The sequence below is a fragment of the Cyprinodon tularosa genome, unplaced genomic scaffold (assembly GCF_016077235.1).
Source record: "Cyprinodon tularosa strain WSP-4 unplaced genomic scaffold, ASM1607723v1 ctg92, whole genome shotgun sequence".
Lineage (NCBI taxonomy): Eukaryota > Metazoa > Chordata > Actinopteri > Cyprinodontiformes > Cyprinodontidae > Cyprinodon > Cyprinodon tularosa.
In genome coordinates, this window is record NW_024039696.1 from 552,707 (window position 1) to 571,496 (window position 18,790).

At 35.7% G+C, this 18,790-nt stretch overlaps 1 protein-coding gene across 1 annotated transcript in view; it reads right to left on the minus strand.

Moving 5' to 3' along the window:
- Positions 1-15,317, minus strand: part of cerk (ceramide kinase) — a 64,037-nt gene extending 48,720 nt beyond the window's left edge. Inside the window, exons 1-2 of the mRNA XM_038274580.1 lie at positions 15,046-15,317; positions 171-302 (exon numbers count right to left, since the gene is read on the minus strand). Coding sequence (XP_038130508.1) covers positions 171-302; positions 15,046-15,184 — 271 coding nt within the window. The 5' untranslated portion in view covers positions 15,185-15,317. The remainder of the gene's footprint in view (positions 1-170; positions 303-15,045) is intronic.
- Between the last annotated feature and the right edge of the window lie 3,473 nt (positions 15,318-18,790).

Genomic DNA, 18,790 nt, shown 5'->3' on the forward strand with positions numbered 1-18,790 from the left:
AAGATTTGAGTCTTAGGTGAAAATTGCACATTACCCTTAATGTTTAATAAAAAAATCTGAGCCAAATTTCTAAATGACGTACATTGAAGTTTATGGTTGAAAGATGACCACCTTTTGGAGCTTTTTATAGTTATAAAAGATTTACTTTTCACTAGAAGGAAAATGTGTACCTGTGAATGCATAGGGATACTGCTGGGAATGCTGCTTTATTCTCTTCGGATGCTTCCTGGTCTGAGTTTCAGCTTCATCTTCTGCTTTGTGGATTGCCACGATTTCACACACTTTAATTTCATGGCCTTGATCTGCAAAGACATCAAATCCACTGTTTAGTCCAGTTCACTTCACAGTGACCACAGCTTGATGGTGAGAGCCAGTAACACCTGATGCCCATCTAAAATTTGCATGTACAAAGACCCAAAATGATAAAAAAAACAAAAAAAAACATCAAATTTTTTTATATTAATGCATTTATTTTGGTAAGTGAAAAAAAAAAACTCCCAAGTTCTTTGTTAAATTTCAAACTAAATCTAGTGCATGGACAACTTTGGTGTCCAAGAAACGCTGTAAACCAACTGTGTAAAACAGTATAATGAAAATATCAATAAATATCAAGCTGCATTGTATTTAATAATCTAACTCTGATTCACAACAAATTTCTCAAGGCACATGAAATGCCAACAGATCCAGTTTATATTAAGGAATATTCCATTCCATTCCATTTTCCTTCACCCTTATCCCTGCTGGGGTTGTGGGGTGCGCTGGTGCCTATCTCCAGCTGCCTACGGGCAAAAGGCGGGGTACACCCTGGACAGAATGCCAGTCCATTGCAGGGCAAAACAGAGACAAACAGGACAAACAACCATTCACATACATTCACACCTAAGGAGAATTTAGAGAAGCCAATTAACCTAAAAGTCATGTTTTTGGACTGTGGGAGGAAGCCGGAGTACACGGAGAGAACCGCTACCCACTGTGTAGCAGACATGCAGGAATATAGTTGATTTAATTCAAGAGGAAAAGTCAAATACACATACTAAATTGAATAAATATAAGAGTAACTCAGTTTGCTTATAATGCCAAGTTTTAAAAAAGTTTTTTATTTAAGTAAAAATAACAACTTAAATCATTTCATTGAGTCATTGAATTTGCAGCAATTCCTCCTCTTGAATAAGCATCAAGCAAAAGTTGATTTCATCATCTTTGCATCAATCCCCCATATTAAGAGTGATTATGGCATGTTTAAATGGTAAATGGCCTGTACTTATATAGCGCTTTTTCAAGTCAGGCATTACACTACATTCAGTCATTCACACACACTCACACACTGATGATGGGAAACTGCACTGTAGCCACAGCTGCCCTGGGGTTCACTGACAGTAGTGCGGTTGCCGTAAACTGGTGCCACTGGGGACTCTAACATCATCAGTATACAATGCGTGTGAGGTGTCTTGCCCAAAGACACAACAACACTGTAAGCGGGAACCGGGGCTTAAACCATCAACCCTTTGATTTCAGGGTAAACTCTTACATCCGACCCCACTGTTACCCTGTATATGTTCCAATTATAAGAAAGTTCTCAAACTGAATTTAGGGCCCATCAAGGCAGATCTGGGTTTTGGAGTACCCCATACTTCTTAACCAGATAGTGAGTTCTGTCCAGACCTTATCTACATAACCGGCAAATCACTGACGTGCTCGTCCATGTCAGCAAATGTAGACCACAACAATCTAAACATGCGTGTGCTGACACAAAAGACAACAATAGCAGACTTGAGAGTTGTGGTTGAATTTCAGAATGTATTCAAATAATTGCAGTTTGTTATAAATGGCTCTAACCATGCAAAAATTTCTTTACTGTTTCTATTTCCTTCTCTTCTCCCCCTTCTTCACTTCTGTGTCAGTGTTACAGTGCCACTTACTGCTGTGGCATAGGTATGCTATATAAAAACACTTATTACAAGTGCTACAGTGTTAAGTGGTTACAATCCTTTGGCTAAAAATATTTTCTGTGCAGATACCTTAGTCAGCTTAATTTAGATGGACTGGGAGATACTTAGAACCTTTTGCAAGAATTGAACTAAATAGAAATAGTCCCAAGAGATCTCCACTGTGCTTAAATGCTTCTTTCCCATGAAAATGGAAGTCAGGTGCTGGTTTAAATGTCCTTATGTCTGAATGGGTTGGTCAGTAATAGAATTTACGGGTCAGTGCGTGACCTGGCACCTCCTGGTATAGGCTGGGAATGGCAGATCAGTCGGATTTAAGGTCTATTATGTAACATCACAGGCTCTTTTCCATTTGTTGCCAGGCAGGAGTTAAGGCAAGGTAAATGGAAATAAATTTGTAACTGTCAAGTCTTTCCATGCATGTAAGCCACAGGAAAATTGGTTCAACATTAGAAAAGAAGAAAAACAGAAAAAGTTGAACAAAAACAAAGTAATGTTGAATAGTTTTTTAGTAAAAAAAGCTGCAAGATATGCTTCTAAACAACTGCTGTCAAAACAGAGGCATCCAAACTATCCAGTCATAAGAGAACAAATTCAAAAATGCACTTTAATACGAGTTCATTTTACCACCTTCAGGCTTACTGACCTCTTCAACCGCATCGCATATACAGGGCCTTCCAGCCTCTTACAAATTTATTCAGCAGATATGATGAAATGAATGGGAGAGAGGCATGGCATATTATTCCTCTCCAGGGAGACCCTGAGAATGGGATTTCATTTCTTTCTCAAATAAAGGTGATACCCAATGCAGGCATGAATAACTTTATGGCCGTCGATATTCACATTTTGACAAAATAGGTGTAAGACAAATGGGCATGCAGGGTGATGGCTTTATTTGGAGGAAAAAAAAGAGAAAAACTACTTTTATTCCAACAACAGGTAAGATGATGTTTAAGCTCTGATCTATGCAGATGGAAAAATGTTAGGCAAAATTATTTAAAACATGTGAAACATATTTAGCGGAAGAGCAATATTTCCAATTACATATATCTTCATCGAGGATACAGAGGCAGAGACCATTGCATCAAACATCCAATCAAACGACCCACTTAACATATCTTGGTGAACATCTATTAATGGAAGAAGTCATTGCATCTCAGTCTATAAGTGAACAGGGAAGTAAGTAGAAACAATGGATATTCTAAGAACATAAAAATGCACCAATAAGTCAACCGCACATAATCTTTTCCACACACAGCCAGGCAATGCACAGACCAAAAAACAAACTGCAGTTTTCAGCTGAGGTTAGTCCCTCAGCTACATGCTAAGCCCCTGGCTGTACAAGTCAGATCCTCTCTGCTTGGCTTTGACATTCTCTTCTTAGTGGCTGTAAAGAATCTGAGGACTGGCAGTGAGCCAGTGGAGGCTGCCTAGTCATGCTGCCGGGCTCAGAGTGGTAGCAGGAGCCCGTAGGGGTCTTTTTATCAGTAAAAAAATCTGCTTTTCAGGAAGTTAGGGGGAGAAAGGCAGTAGCTCTGAAAGTCAAAAATGATTGAAAAGCATTAGAAATGACAGCTTTATTTGCCTTTACTCTTTCTCACAGGTGGAACTAAAAAGCTGAGTTACTGTAACATCTAATTTCCCTTTCGGGTCAATAAAGTATTTATTTTTTTTTACTAATTTGAATTGGTGTCACTTAAAAAAGAAAATTACCTCCAATTTATATAGGTCTAAACATTTCTACAATTGGAGTTGGAAATAAATACATATAAGGTATGCCATAAACACATACAGTATTTACAAAAAAACACTAAATAAAACATTATTATTAGGTGCAGGGTAAATTGTGCTTGACTTTTTTCTTTTTTTATTGCATGTTTATGTCCTTCATATAGTCTGATATCCCAAAATAAAATTTAGTGCAAAGGCTGCCTTAGGGATTTGCTTAACAACTTAAAAGACATAGGACACATTGAAAAGAAGAACTGGTCAGATGAGGTTAACACTGAAGAGCTACGTGCATAATAGATGCATCATCCCTAAAGTGACATGATCGTACCAGCAACTGACTCTGGGGATGCCTCTTCTCAGCTCAGAGCTGATGAACGCACAGAGACACCTTGAACCTGTGCAAAAGTTTCCTCTTTATTATGATAATGATACAAAATATCCAGACAAAGCTGGGATGGAAAGATCTTAATCAAAGCATATATTTTAGTATTAAAATATGGTTTGCTCTCAAAAGCTCTAAGACTGATGCTCCTAGATTCTCTCCATCTAATCTGATTGAGAATGACATACCATATATATCAAAATACAATGGGTAAAAGTTTCAGTCTCAAGATCTGAAAAACTATTAAAGAAAAACCTGGAAAGACTTTTGCAAGGTTTTCTGTGCATCATAAGTTAAGATGGACAAACAAGCATTTACTGAAACTAATTTCTTATCTTTCAAAGAATAATAATAATTTTAGAAATCCTTTTCTTTTACACATAATATTACTGTCAGCATTTTTTATGTAAATTCCAACAAACAAATTTGTTAAGAATTGTTAAGAATTGTTCCCCTTGATCCGACTCTTACTTTCTAGTAATAATGGGTTAAGTTTGACTTCATCCTCTGGGTTAAACACAGGTTTCAAAATAAAACTGACTTCCTAACATCTCAGTCAAGTCAAGCAGATGTATATTAATCTGTTTAGGTCCGAAATCTTTATAAAGAATAATCTTTATAAGAATAAATCACTCAACTTAAAGATTAACTTAATGTCTAAATAGAATCATCATGATTAGGTTGAAACATCAGACTCTTGCAGATCAAAGTGTGCCCCCATGATACTGAATTTTGCTTAATGTGCTGTACCTGTAGACTTCTCCACCTGTGGTATTTCTGTGGGAAATATTAAACAGAAAGACAGTCAACTTTGCATTTTTTATGTCTACTTTAGTTCCTGTATCAGGTTTCATGCTGAGGCTTGTGTTAACCTTCTCTGAAATTAGGTCAAACACACAGTATTTGTATCACAGGTTGCTGATACAAAACCTAAGATCAGATATTCCAGAAATGTATGTTTGTGACAACCAACAATTGTTTTGCAAATCTATTAATCCGTCAATTGCTTTTTAGATTATTCGAATAATAATCGGATAGCAAAATATATATTTTTTATAGAGTTTAAACCAGGTGAAACTAAAACTTTTCCACTTGTGGAGTTCTGGATAGAGCATATTGACAGACAAACAAGTTATTGATTTATTTTTTCTTCAATGTAAATGCAATACAATGCAATATATATATATATATATATATATTTTTTTTTTTTTACAGTTTAGGTACAGTTACTGCTTTAAGTGGGTTGCCCTGTCAGCTAAATGCATGCTTTAGTCTTTATACTCCAGTTAACGATAAATTGATTAGTAAATTAGTTAATGATTTTCTAAATAACCACGATTAATTGTTCCCGGAACTAGTGACAACCCATTCAATAAGCTAATGAAAACTTCTCGAATCTTGACCATAATTTAAAAACTACCATAATACAGAAAAGTAGATATATCTTCGCATAATGACCGAGAATCATCAATGATGTAGAGACTGTTAGAGAGACATTTGCAAAAGATAGCCTAAATTACAGATTATATATGTCATTATTAATAGAATAAAGCATTACATTTTTGGTGACCGGGCCTCTCTGCTACACAAAAAGACTGGGAATACAACTTCTAGACACTGGCCTACAGGCAGTAATTATTTCCTTGAATAAAGGAGTACTGAGCTTTGTGTTAATGTAATAAGGCTTAGTAGGTCACCTAGATTCATGCGCTTTGAGCAGAAATACTATCTGTCCTCTAATTCACGCTCTTGGCTGCAGAGGAGGGAAACTTAGAACAAGGATGTTGTTTGGTTGCACCTTTTTAAGTTTGACCCAAATTCCTTCAAGCTACCATAGCATTATGAGGATTGGACATCAAAGTATTTTATTTCTCCCGTGATATTTCTCACACTACGAAAAAATGCCATTGAGTGCTGAAACATCATCTTCAGGTACTATTTCTTGCTGCTTAAAATCTGCATAGACATATTATCTCTTAATGAAAAATGGAAAATGTCCTAATATTTACTGAAACCTTCAAAGATAGGTTCAGGACATTAAATATATAACTGTATATAAACGATACAATCAGTACGTTAACTTTGACTTATTAAATCGTCATGCATGGAACCACTTTTTGGATCTTTGTGGTTCCAGACCGTTTCCCAGACAACACTAGACATTTGGTTGAATTATGCGAGCCAAATAACACTGCTCTCTGACATTTTATGGACAAAACGCTCAATCAAGAACATAATGAGTACATTAATCGATAAGTGAAAATAATTGTCGGGGGCAACCCCACACAAAACAAATGACTTATGACAGCTCATGCGGGGATCACCTGAAGATCATTTGTGAAAAGTCTGCTTGTTAGTGGGAGAGGAACAAAATTTCATCTCCAACTTACAGCAATAAACTTCTTTAATAGAGGCGGTAAAAGTAAAACAAACAAATTAAATATTGTCCTGCATCTTCTAATATTCATCACGAGCTGGGAAAAGTGTAAATCATTTCAACTGCATGAGCTGTCAGCAGAGATTAGAAGAACCTTGGAGGAGATATGGTTTATTGGCAGGAGAGATGACTTGTCAAATGCTGAGAAGCAAATTCAGCTGATAAGACCAACCGAGGCCAGGGTGTATGGAATGTGGTGTGCCTGGACACAAAGCATAGGTAATAAAACCATAGAACCAACCTAAAAGAAATAATCAACAATGCCACGGGATTTCCAGCTGAAGTAGACAAGTAAACATTCATTATGTACACAAACAAAAAGGTAAGTGGACATGTACACCTACCAGTAAACAGCCATTTATATTTTTTAAACAGGCTCCTTAGACAATATGTGAATCTAGCTAACAAGTGCTGGATCTACTTAAAACCTACATCTTGATTCTTTGGATGGTACCTACTATTGGCCTTAAGAACAAATGGTTACCATAGAGACTGAATCAGTCTGGAGGATATATATTGCTAATCAGGCAAATTATTTAGGTAAGTCATTACTGCTTCTTTGACATCAAGATATATAATGACAGATGTTACCCTAGGGCTGGGCGATATGACCTCAAAATAATATCACGATAATTTGGGCAGTTTTACATCTATAACGATAAATGCACAATAAATGCTCCAGCTGCTCTATCATAAAGGCATGTGCAGGAAATAAAACTAAAATAAATAAAGGAAATAAATCTATTTATAATTTATTTATTTGATAAATAACATTTTATATTACTTTCAATTGAATATTAAAGTCTTCAAGTTTAAACATTCAACAATGTCTCAGTGAACAGGAGAAAAATTTTACCTCTCTTGGAAAAATTTTTTTTGCAAAGGTAATGGAGCCTTTTTCTGTCAAATTTTTCATTTCATATTTTTTTTCCTTAACATCTAAGGCGTAACTTTAATGCCGCCGAACTGAGTGTGCACTGAGAACAATGTGCATCGTTTGAACTTGCACACCTTCACTCAAAACGGTCTGCTGCACGTTTATCGCTAGCGGCGTGCTCTCGAAGTCTTCTCTGCGTGCTCGCACTGGAAAAATGAAAAGCTTTGCTGCTCCATACCCAACAGACCCTAATTGCCTTTCTATTTCAATTTGTAGAACACCATCTAAGTCTGTCTTTCTTTCTGGAAGGAATTCCCAAAGGGAAAGAGAGTTGGCTTGATGATGATGCCCTACAATCTAGGGCCTAGATTAATGTGATCAAAACACTGCATGAAAAACAGCATACATTTCCCCTGACTTAATAAACATAACAGCACCAGGTTTAGTTAGGGCTACCCTGATGAGAACCTGTGGGATCAGTGACTGCAAGGCAACTCTTACAACTCTTACAAGCAAGTGGCTGTGCAAGTGCCAGTTTTCTGCTTATTATCCTGCTTGTCCTGTTTTCCCCAAAACAAGGCGGTATCCTACCTGACAGGATTCCAATGACTTTGCATCACATTCGCGTAAGAACTGAAATCCTTGTCTAACAAGTGAAGGCCCAATGAGACATTCTCTCGTCATCCCAAAAGAAAAAATGAGGCATGCATGAAAGATTTACGTCAGACACATTGATTTCAATCTTAACACTTACCTGTAGGATTTACGTGTTAGTGCAAGTGATTTTCTGTTTACATTTGTGCATATGATTATTATTTTTATGACAACAGGCTCCCCAGGCCTCACCTTCTCACAGCAACAAGCTGTCATATTCACATTCTGCTCTTGTTCTCGCCATCCCTCCCAGTACACATCGGATCAGTGTGTAATCCCTTTATTGTTACTGTGGTTTCCCACTGACAATGTGTGAGAGGACAAGCTGTGGCAAGCTTAAGGAAACGTTCGCTTTTGTAGGTGTTTGCATAGCCTGATGTCACTCCTGCTCCTCGTTTGCATCTTGAACTCCGAGTGCGACGGACGAGATAAGATATTACTTAGGGTGCAAAACTAATAAAAATGTTTATGTGGTTGCGGGAAAAATAAAACATCAAGGGCTTTAAAAAAGTCTCTCCTTGAGGCAGATTAAAGTTTCAGAATTACACAACATACAACAAATTCACGCAAGTTTAATTAGCTTCAGAGGTCATACTCCTATAGCCATAGTCTTGGGTAAATAGTTGCAATCAATGCCACTGGGGATCCCTTAATGCTGCCAGTGATGCGGCATAAACCTTCACAGTTTACCCCATCTCCAGCTGTCATTTCCTGGCACTGTTTATTTCTCTGTATCCTTCTCTCTCCTTCCCTCTGCAGCGATCTCTCAGCACACAGACAGGCCTGTGCATTGAGCACCAGCTTTAGATTACAAAGCACAGATCTGCCTGGGTACACATGGCAGTGAGCTGTCAAACAAGACATGCGGATTTCTCCCAGGCACAATGGTGTTTGTTGAGCCAACGCTTAGGCAAACAGACGGAGAAGAAAGGACAACCAAGGAGGAAGGTATAGCAGGAGAAAAGTCACTAGTGGTACAATGAAACTTCAAGTTCACTCTTTGAAAAGTTCTAGTCAGAATAAGTTATGCATTTCTATATATTCCTAAACTTACAGTCATAAGTTGACCGCTGACCTAACCTTAAGCCAAGGCTAAAGTCTTAATCTTTTAATCTTTTCATGAATTTTTGAACTAACAGACAATAATCCCCAACAGTTAATTTACATCTTGTTGACTTTTGTCGATCTCACAGGATCAACATCATAAGTATCACTTCAACTCAACCCTAGAAAATAACCACACCTGTCATCAAAGATTGCAGTAAAAACTAAAACATTAGCGTTTTAACTTAAGTATTTGATATGCAACAATATGTGATGTGACAATTTTATGTTGACCATTGAAGGAACCTCTTTTTTTACCCTGAGGTACAAAATATAGCGTAACACACGGGTTCATATGTCTTTCTTCAAAATGGGAAACCTCAAAGAGTATGCAATTCTGCACAAGCAAATCAGTGCCGATCTGAAGTCGGAAAACGGTAATAAAAAAGCCAGAGCAACAATTAAAACTTTTGAAATAGCCAGCACTAAGAGAAGCTAGAGTTTTGCATTCACCTTTTCCAGGGGTACCAATAATTACACTAAAATAAGATTGATAGAAGCACCATTAGTATACTCGAGAAGTATTGGAGCAATGGCTTTTACGGGGCATTATGGCTCAGCTTAAAGCTATTAAGTCCCAGTTTTTAATTTATAATTATATTGCCACAAATACATAACATAAAGGCCAAAAGCGATCTTGTCAGACATTCTGAGAAATATTCCTGAGGTAAGACAATTCATAAAAAGCTGCAATCCAGGCTATGTTTAGACCCCTGCACAGCCTGTTTCCTCTCTAATTTTTAGCGTAGCTTAAAGCTTTATGCTTCCAATGGAATATGAGAAGGTAAAAGAGCCATCTCTTTATTCTGTAAAGCAGCACATCAGTCTGGACATGAAGAAGTCGCTAATTTATCGACGAAAACGGGTTTGAAAAGGAAGCAACTTTATCCAGTCATTCCTGCTCACCTGCTTAACACCATTGTTTTAACCATAAAACTAGTGCAGTCAGAACAAGCTTGAGGAAAGAGGATGGACAGGATTAAGGATGAAGTAGGAGGAAAAGAGTATTTTATATGAAAGTTACCCAGGGGATTGAAGAGGTGAAGGAGGATAATAAATCAAATAGATAAAACATTAAAATAAGGAGGTACTAAAGGACTCGTTGATATACTTAATCATAATTTTTTACATTTTTATTTAGACTAAGACAGATTTCAAGTTAAGCAGCGAAAGAATAAATGCATTTGCTTTTCTATAAATATCTAAAAGGCACGTTGTGCATTTTTAATCAGACTCTCTTTTCTCTGATACCCCAGATTAAGCTCCAGTGGAACTAAAATACCTTCAAAATATTAAGGGGAGGCAGCACACATGAGGAGAATGGTGCTTTGTTTAGCTAAGACCGAAAAAAAGAACCGAATTAGAAGATTAAAAGAAACTCTGACAACTTTCTCTGAGTCAGTTCTTTACAGTTATTTAGGGCTTTCAGAATATAGAAGGCAGAATGGAAATTAAATTAGTTCCCACTACAAGATGCTGCAACCACCATGTTCTGCTATGGTGTTTACTGTGATGAGCCATGTTGCATTTCATTTAAGGGTTACAGAGAAGAAGTGGAAGAAAAACCCGATTAATAAGAAACTAGAAGTCTCTAATTGCAAAAAGGAATCAAAATTGCAGAGTACTAAATGGACTTTTTAATTCAGAAGCCATAACATCTTTTATGCGTGCACAATCCATGCAGGATGTCCAAGTGCTCTTCCATACTAAATTATCTCAGCAAATATAACCATCTATAACCACCACTGTTCCCAACATCCTCAATAAGTTGTTACATTCATGCTGATTTTGCAGATTTTCTACCTTAGTCAGTTAAATAACATGCTGCTGTTATTTCAGCACATCTCTGTCATGCTGCTATTTTTCTCACACATCCATTACTGTAAAAATGTCCACATCTGTTTACTGATTATTTATTCTCCAGATGCACAGTAGTTATTTTGTAAAAAACATGGTACAGCACCATATTTTATTTGTTGATTTTCTTAACTCTGTCACTTATTATGTTATTTTTATACACTTTTTTTATGTGTGTTACCCCTTTTGCTATAATAAATTGCTGTTGTAACACCATAATTTCCACAGTATTCCACTCTATGTCTCTTATACAGATCTGCTTAAATATCGAACAGCAGCATTCAGTCGTGCAGCCAAAGACAAACTATGAATGTATAAATTCCATTAAGTGTTAATGTTGTATCAGTGGGGGAAATATTAAAAATAAATCTCTGATAAAATCTGTTTCTAATTTCCCTCTGTTTTTCTTTCCTATAGCAACTTCCCTGGTTGGTCTTTTAATATCAACACTTTTACATACAGTTTTAATATCCATTTTACAGTAGATGTAAAAGTAAATTATAATTATATATATATATATATATATATATATATATATATATATATATATATATATATATATATATATATATATATATATATATATATATATATATATATATATATATATATATATATATATATCATAATTTAAAAGTAATCTTTGTGCCATTTAATTGAAAAAAGAAAAGAAGAAAAAGAAAAAAAAAGAAAATATATATGTATAATTTTCATTTTTCAATTAAATGGCACAAAGATTACTTGAAAATGATGATGCAGGGGACACTGGTTAAAGTTTACAACTTTGAGGCAGGTGTAAACACAGGAACAAAAAGCTCTGCAGACATAAGGAAGAGTGGAAAGTTTTTAAAGCTCATTAATCTATTTAACGCTGAAACCAAGCCTTTCTTGTTTGGGTAGGTTCCAAGGGATCAATAGAAAACTCCACCTGTCACCACTCTCATTTTTTCTGCAAAGTTAACTAACAACAAATACAACAACTATGTGAATCGTTAGCCATTTCAATTTGAATAAATGATATAAAACTGTTTGTAACACTTAACGTTTTATGAATTTTCTACTAGCTGCAAAGGCACCAATGTTGGATCTTTAATTCTGGTGTAATCTAACCATCTCTTGTCCCTGCAATCACTGGCAGAATTTGATGAAGTCACGTCGAACACTGACTCAATAAATGGAAGTCTTTATGGCAGGTTATTATAGGGCGCTTGATACCACTTTGTGGAAGGTCAATGGCTGGGTTCGAACTAAAGCGTGCAGCTCCAGCTGTAATCACTCCACTCGATATGCTACAGTAATTGCCGAGCAGGGAAGCCGTCTAGGTGAGCAAACATTAGCCTCAGGGGGATATAGGCAGGGCCCCAAATACGTAGAAGTTGTCTGATAGAAATGACAGAAACATTTGGGGGCTGTTTGCTAACCCCATTAAAAGTAAAGAGAAACTAGTGGATCAGACCATTAAACCAGTGCATGCTGGGAGCTTAGTTAGGCTGCCAAACAACAGTTTGCTATCAAGACAATACTGTCTGGGTATTTACCTGATGAAGGGGAAAAAAACAAAGCTTCAAAATCTTTTTTTTTTTTTAACATCTTTAGATACATTTTTCGCTTTAATCTATCAGATTAATTTGTCATTTATAGAACAAAATACATTTATTAGTTTAGTTTTTTTAGTTATAAAATGTTCAGATTTCAAGATAAACCTCTACAAGAAAAAAACAAGGAAGTGACTATTATGTCATGACATAAGGCATGGGGAAGTGGCTCAGTGCTATCGACTTCTTTTAAAATTTAATTTGTTTTCCAGAAATGAGAAGCTGGATTATTTTGTTTCTTCTGCTTTCTGACCTGCAAAACACCACTTTTTTTTTTGTTTTTTTATGTATTTACAACACTGTGTACTAACTCTATTATTTGATATCTCCAGTACTAAAGTCCACATTGAAATGATCAAAACTCAAGTCATAGCTGATCTCTGATTGGATTAAATGCACAGCAGTTTGATAACAGATTAGTGGGTGATTAAAACTTTTAGCTTTGACATCTAAGAAGGGCAGATAGAATACAAGATGTGTTACATTAAGAAAAGATTACAAATAGCTGAACCCAAACTTGATAGAAATTATTTCCACATTTAAATACATATCTAATAAATTATTGAAATAATAATGTAGTTACCTCTTTTGAGCTGGTCTTTTGGCCTGTTAGCTTATTCAATTCAATTCAATTCAGTTTATTTCTATAGTGCCAATTCACAACACGTCATCTCAAGGCATTTTACAATAAACCAGATCATCCAGTCAAATTGATTCAGTTTTCTATCTAAGGAAAACCAGTTGAATGCAATCCCTCACACTAAGCATGCTTTTAGCGAAGGTGGAGAGGAAAAACTCCCTTTTAACAGGAAGAAACCTCCAGCAGAACCAGGCTCAGTGTGAGCAGCGGTAAGCAGAGACAGCAGTTGCTTACGGGCCCACAACCTCTTAGGGGCCCCATCTCTGATAGCTGGTGGGCCCCCTACGCAAATCTAGACTAGGACGTCTCTTTGCAAATGTAATGGTGAAAAAATTTCCTCTTAAACCCACCTGATACTGAAGTGACTGACTGCACCGCACCATATTTATACCGCAACACATGCCAGATTTCAACATGATGGTGAGCCGTTTAAACACGACACCAATAGCAAAGCAGACAGAGGTACTTTTAGATTAGATTAGATTAAACTTTATTGCCATTACACAGGTACAGGTACAAGGCAACGAAATGCAGTTTAGGTGTAACCAGAAGTGCGATAGCAGCAAGTGCAGGATAAATAATGGTTCTATAAATACAGGACATGGGTATTTCTACTGAATAAATATAGAGATGAATACCATTATAAACAGAATATTACTAATAGATTTGTCCTATAAATATAATATATAGATAACTATAGTTACTATTTTAATAACTGTGTAAAGTTCATTAAATGGTTGGTAAAAAATACACTCATATAATATGTTTCAAACCGCAATAAAGATCTTAAAAGAACAATGAGCGTAGATTAAAGAACCTAGAACGTATAGTAAAACCATAACCGTTACATATGTGTTAGATACCAAAAAGATAAGCATCTCCCTGAAATTAGTTTTTGGAACTTGGGAAGTCTGCAACATGTAGTGGTGCGCCAATGAATTGTTATATGTGATCATATACTACTGAAAATTGCATAACTGTATTTTCTTGGCCGATTTATGGAACTGTAGCCGTATCCTGAGCCTTTTTCACGCCTATTGTTGTGTCGTTATGCCATTCCTTCCACTGGAGGATTAAGTGGCACAGCAATCATAGGAGTGGGTTGATTGTTAATGCCAGGACAAAGTCTAAAAGCAGTTATTTGGTGAGATAAATAAATAAATAAATAAAAAAGATTTTGTGCTATCCTTGGAGAGATGCATGCCTCCTTTTCAGTGAGATAATCCAAACATACCCTGAGCAGGAATAATGTTGGTATAAACTTTCTGTTGGCCTGAATAATGTATTTATAGCCTTGTGTTAGAACTGAAAAGTGCATAAAAACTCAACATTATTTCCTTTGTGGAGCATTTTTTTAATGACGTTTATCTTTTAATGGCTGATTATGTGCCCCCCTGGAAGGATTCTTGATGCCAAATAGAAATAATAATCATTTAAAAGTGCAGATTGCAGCAGGAACCCCACTTTATACGTTCTGAATGAGTTAATGAATGACCTCCTGTCTGAGGGGGCATATGAAACCTGTTGGTCTTGGCAGTGAACAGACCCTCACTACAACAGCAACATGACCTGACTGTTTCTCCATGCATCAACATGTGTGTGACCTAGATAGGCAGCAGAAAGAGAAGACAGCTGCTTCATACTTTTTTCTTTTTTAGGATGAACAGTAGTTACAGTGAAGGTCAACCAAGTGGAGGAAATACAGCCTCTAAAAGAGCATTTCTCGTTTAGAATGAGGGGGGAAAAGTAGTTTAATTTCACAGAACAAATACAAGTTATGATCTTTATATTTCCTCAAGAAGTGTCCTTGTGTTTGACTTACCTGCTTCAGATGCGCCAGAGCTCCGCTTTCTGCTTTTCTCAATTTCCTTCCAGGTGAGAAGAGCAGGATAGAGGGCAACTTCTACCTTCCTGTGCTTCTGAAAAAGCTCAGAGCAAATGATCTGGGTTTGGTTCTCCATGGTGTCACTAGCTGTCCTTGTAAAAACAGGTTCATTCCAACTTTGTTACGACCTGCGCAACGAGACGCGTCCAGCGCCTGTTTGTCTTTTAGCGACTCCGGCTGCGTCCTCACCTACAGGCTGAGAGACGTCAACAAAGATCGTAGCAGAGAGATGACTCACTTCGCTGTGTCAAAATAAAACGAGTTACTTTCGGTTCTGATAACCTCTCTCACACACAGCCAGAGGCGTAGCCAGAATTTGTTTTATAAGGGTGGCCAGGCAATTAGTAGATAGGCACCAAAACCTGTTCCAACAGGAAAATTAACAAGCAAAACATCCATATTTTCTAAATAAAGACAAAACTATACTTTACCACAGTCTTTGTTAACAAATAGACGAATATATTTATAAATCGGTGCTTTATAGGTATAGTGGATAAAATTCTTTCAGGTTTATGTTTTGGGCGAACATCTTTTCCATTGCCATTACTTACCTACTTTTATCAATAATCATTCTGCATAAAAATCATATTTACAAGTACTGATATCTACATAAATCGATTATTTAATAAGTTTTTATTAGAATATTTATTTATCTATGATTTCACTGAAGACTCCTTGATGACTTGAAGAGACACATTATTTTCTCTTTACCCCATAAAACAAAAAATGTATTTCTGCTTGAATTCTGTACTTATCATTATTAATGTTAGTATATTGATGTGTATAATCAACCACAGTGTTATTGTTGTCAGGTCATTGTTAATATATGAAAAATTAAAATATTTTAAATGATCCACTTGAGGTTATTACTGTTCCCACCATCTATATTAGAGGGAAATAAATGGTAGGGGCCAACGATTGACTAAGGGTGGCCATGGCCACCCATGGCCCCCCATCTAGCTCCGCCCCTGCACACAGCACTCCCTACTGAACCCCTTATCCACATATTCTAATTTCTCTAATGAATAATTTAAAATGTACTATGAATATGAATTAAAACAATGAAAAGAAAAATGTTTTCAGAAGTCACCTGACCTTACATGATTTAATCTCCTGCAGTTGTGTGTAAAGAGAAGTTTATAACAAACTTTTAATGATCACTATCGCAAAGACCAAAGAATAAACAAGTTAAGAAATGTTCATTTATGAAACAATATTGTACACTTTAACGGGAAAAAATCACGTAAGTAAGAGGTTCTGTCTGGATTTTTCCATTAGCCAAAGCAGGGGACACAGCAAACATGTGGAAGAAGGTGTTCCTGTCAGATTTTTTAAAGCGTCTAATGTACATCTTCCTGAATACTGCAGCTTTTCTTACTACTGGACAGGACCCACTGAGTTTATACCCTGCCAAAAAACAAAAAAGCACAACAGGTGTTGCTATTTTGACACAAGTAGCCTGGGATAGCCCCAGGAATTATAGAATTTGATATTAGCAAAGTATACAGAAGGGTTAAACATAGAATGATTTCTTGTTTTATTTTTCTAATGCAAAGAGTGGTCAGCAATACTGTTATTAATAATTCTGATGAGTTAAATGATAAAAAGGTTTTTCATTTTTGCAATATTTACTTTTTTTCGGTATGAGTGTGTTTTTTATTTTGTTGTACATGTTGTGGTAAATAATGGAGGCGGGCCTGGATGATAGTGGGGAGAGCAGGAGATGGGGATGACCACTGGGATAAATAGTGTAATAATCATTTCTGTGCACTTTTCAACAGATCTGTAATTTAAAAAAAAAAGGGGGGGGGGGGGGTAGGATATTGAAACAAAATCACATTTAAGCATAAATTGAATTTAAGCTTCAATTTAAGCCTTCATTATTTCTCTTTTTTTAATCTATTTGTCTGTTGTGTATAAAATTGCTACATAATTTAATCCATCTATAGTCCTTGGGGTCAATTTGACCGCATTCAATGTTTGTCATTCCAAAAATAGTTCAGCTTTCCTAATTTGATGGGGACAACGGATAAAGCATAAAGTTTTTGTACTGATATTCTGATACTGTGCTGATATATACTCTATGTGATGAGTGCATACTGCATGCAGTTTTTATTCTCAGGGGTCAATTTGACCCCAAGCTGTTTTAGCTGTTAATGTATTTACTATTTTACTGTTTTAAATTCATCACACCAAGCAAGAAATTAAAGGTGTATTTAAGCAATTATTACTTTCAAGTCATCTTAACTTCAGCCTAGCTTTGGGAAGTGTTTAAATGGAAAACAACTGTCCTGTTAATTAGAATAAATAAAAAACAGCTGTGTTCCAGGTTTAGAAAAACATTAAAAAAATTAGCAGAACTTCTGTTAAAAAGTTCTCTCTAAACGGAAGACCTAGTACTATCTGATAGAATGATGAATATTGAATAAATGATTGTACAAAAAGTACACAATTTACAAATTTGACATCATGCTTAATAGTTCAATTTCAATATTGCATAGAAATTGTTATATTTAAATCCCTGAAATATAAGGCTTATTTCCTTTAAAGAGCTGTAACAAGATGTTTGGTGTAACATCAAAAACCACAACATGCTGTTTAGGTGCTACAGAGATTTTATTCTGGATATAAATTTGGTATATGATATAAGAAGACTGTTATTTAAAAGTTGTTGAACAAGCACAATATCATCTTCTAACCAGTTCTTATAATAAAGTTATTTATTCTTATAAAGAATATTTCCATTGTTCCGAATCTAACATGTTATTTGGGGGATATTATGCTTGTAGGCAAGTTTCCAGGCCTGGAGAGCTTGTTGATAAAACTTCAATCTGTAGCTTTTCAATTTTGTAGTCTTATTTTAGTAAGATTTAGAGTCCATCCATCTGATTAAAATGATTAACAATATAGTTGGGGTAAATGTTTCAAAACGTATTATCTCCCTTTAATAATTCAGTTAACCAATTAAATTTAAAAGAATTGTCTAGCATTTCAAATTTCGGATTTGGACCACCATACATTGTAATACAGAGAATGTCTCTTTTTAAGTAATGACATTTATGTTTCCATATAAAATCAAATAGAATAATGTATAACGTTTTGCACACTTCCTTTGGCATTTCTAAAGATAATTAAGTGTATATAGCTCTGGAGATTTCTCTCAGCTTTTGAGAGTAAAATCCTTCCGTTTGCCTGTGGGTGGTCTCAGTTTTTGTAATGGCCAAATAACCCATTCATTGTTGTAATCCAAGGCTATTTTTGTGATGAACTTCATTGAAAAAAAAAAGTCCAAACAAACATTATTAAAGGAAACAGACAGGTGCTCAGGTTAATAAGAAAAAAAAAAAAGACAGATCTGCATTACTCTAAAAAGATGCAGCACATCCAGCAATGTTTATGAGAGATTTTTTTTCAAAGTTAAGTAGTGTTAGGGATATCATGCACCCTCTACACTCATATAAGAAACATATAAAGCTGCGAGAAGTTTTGGAATATTTACATAGAGAATGAAAAGGTTTCTAATCAAAGTAACGCTAATATCTATGGAAGCCCGTTTCCGCCACTCTGTAAAAAAAAAAAAAAAAAAACTATATTGAGTTACTATCTCAATATAATGAGATAGTATCTCATTATAATGAGATACTATCTCATTATAATGAGATACTATCTCATTATAATGAGA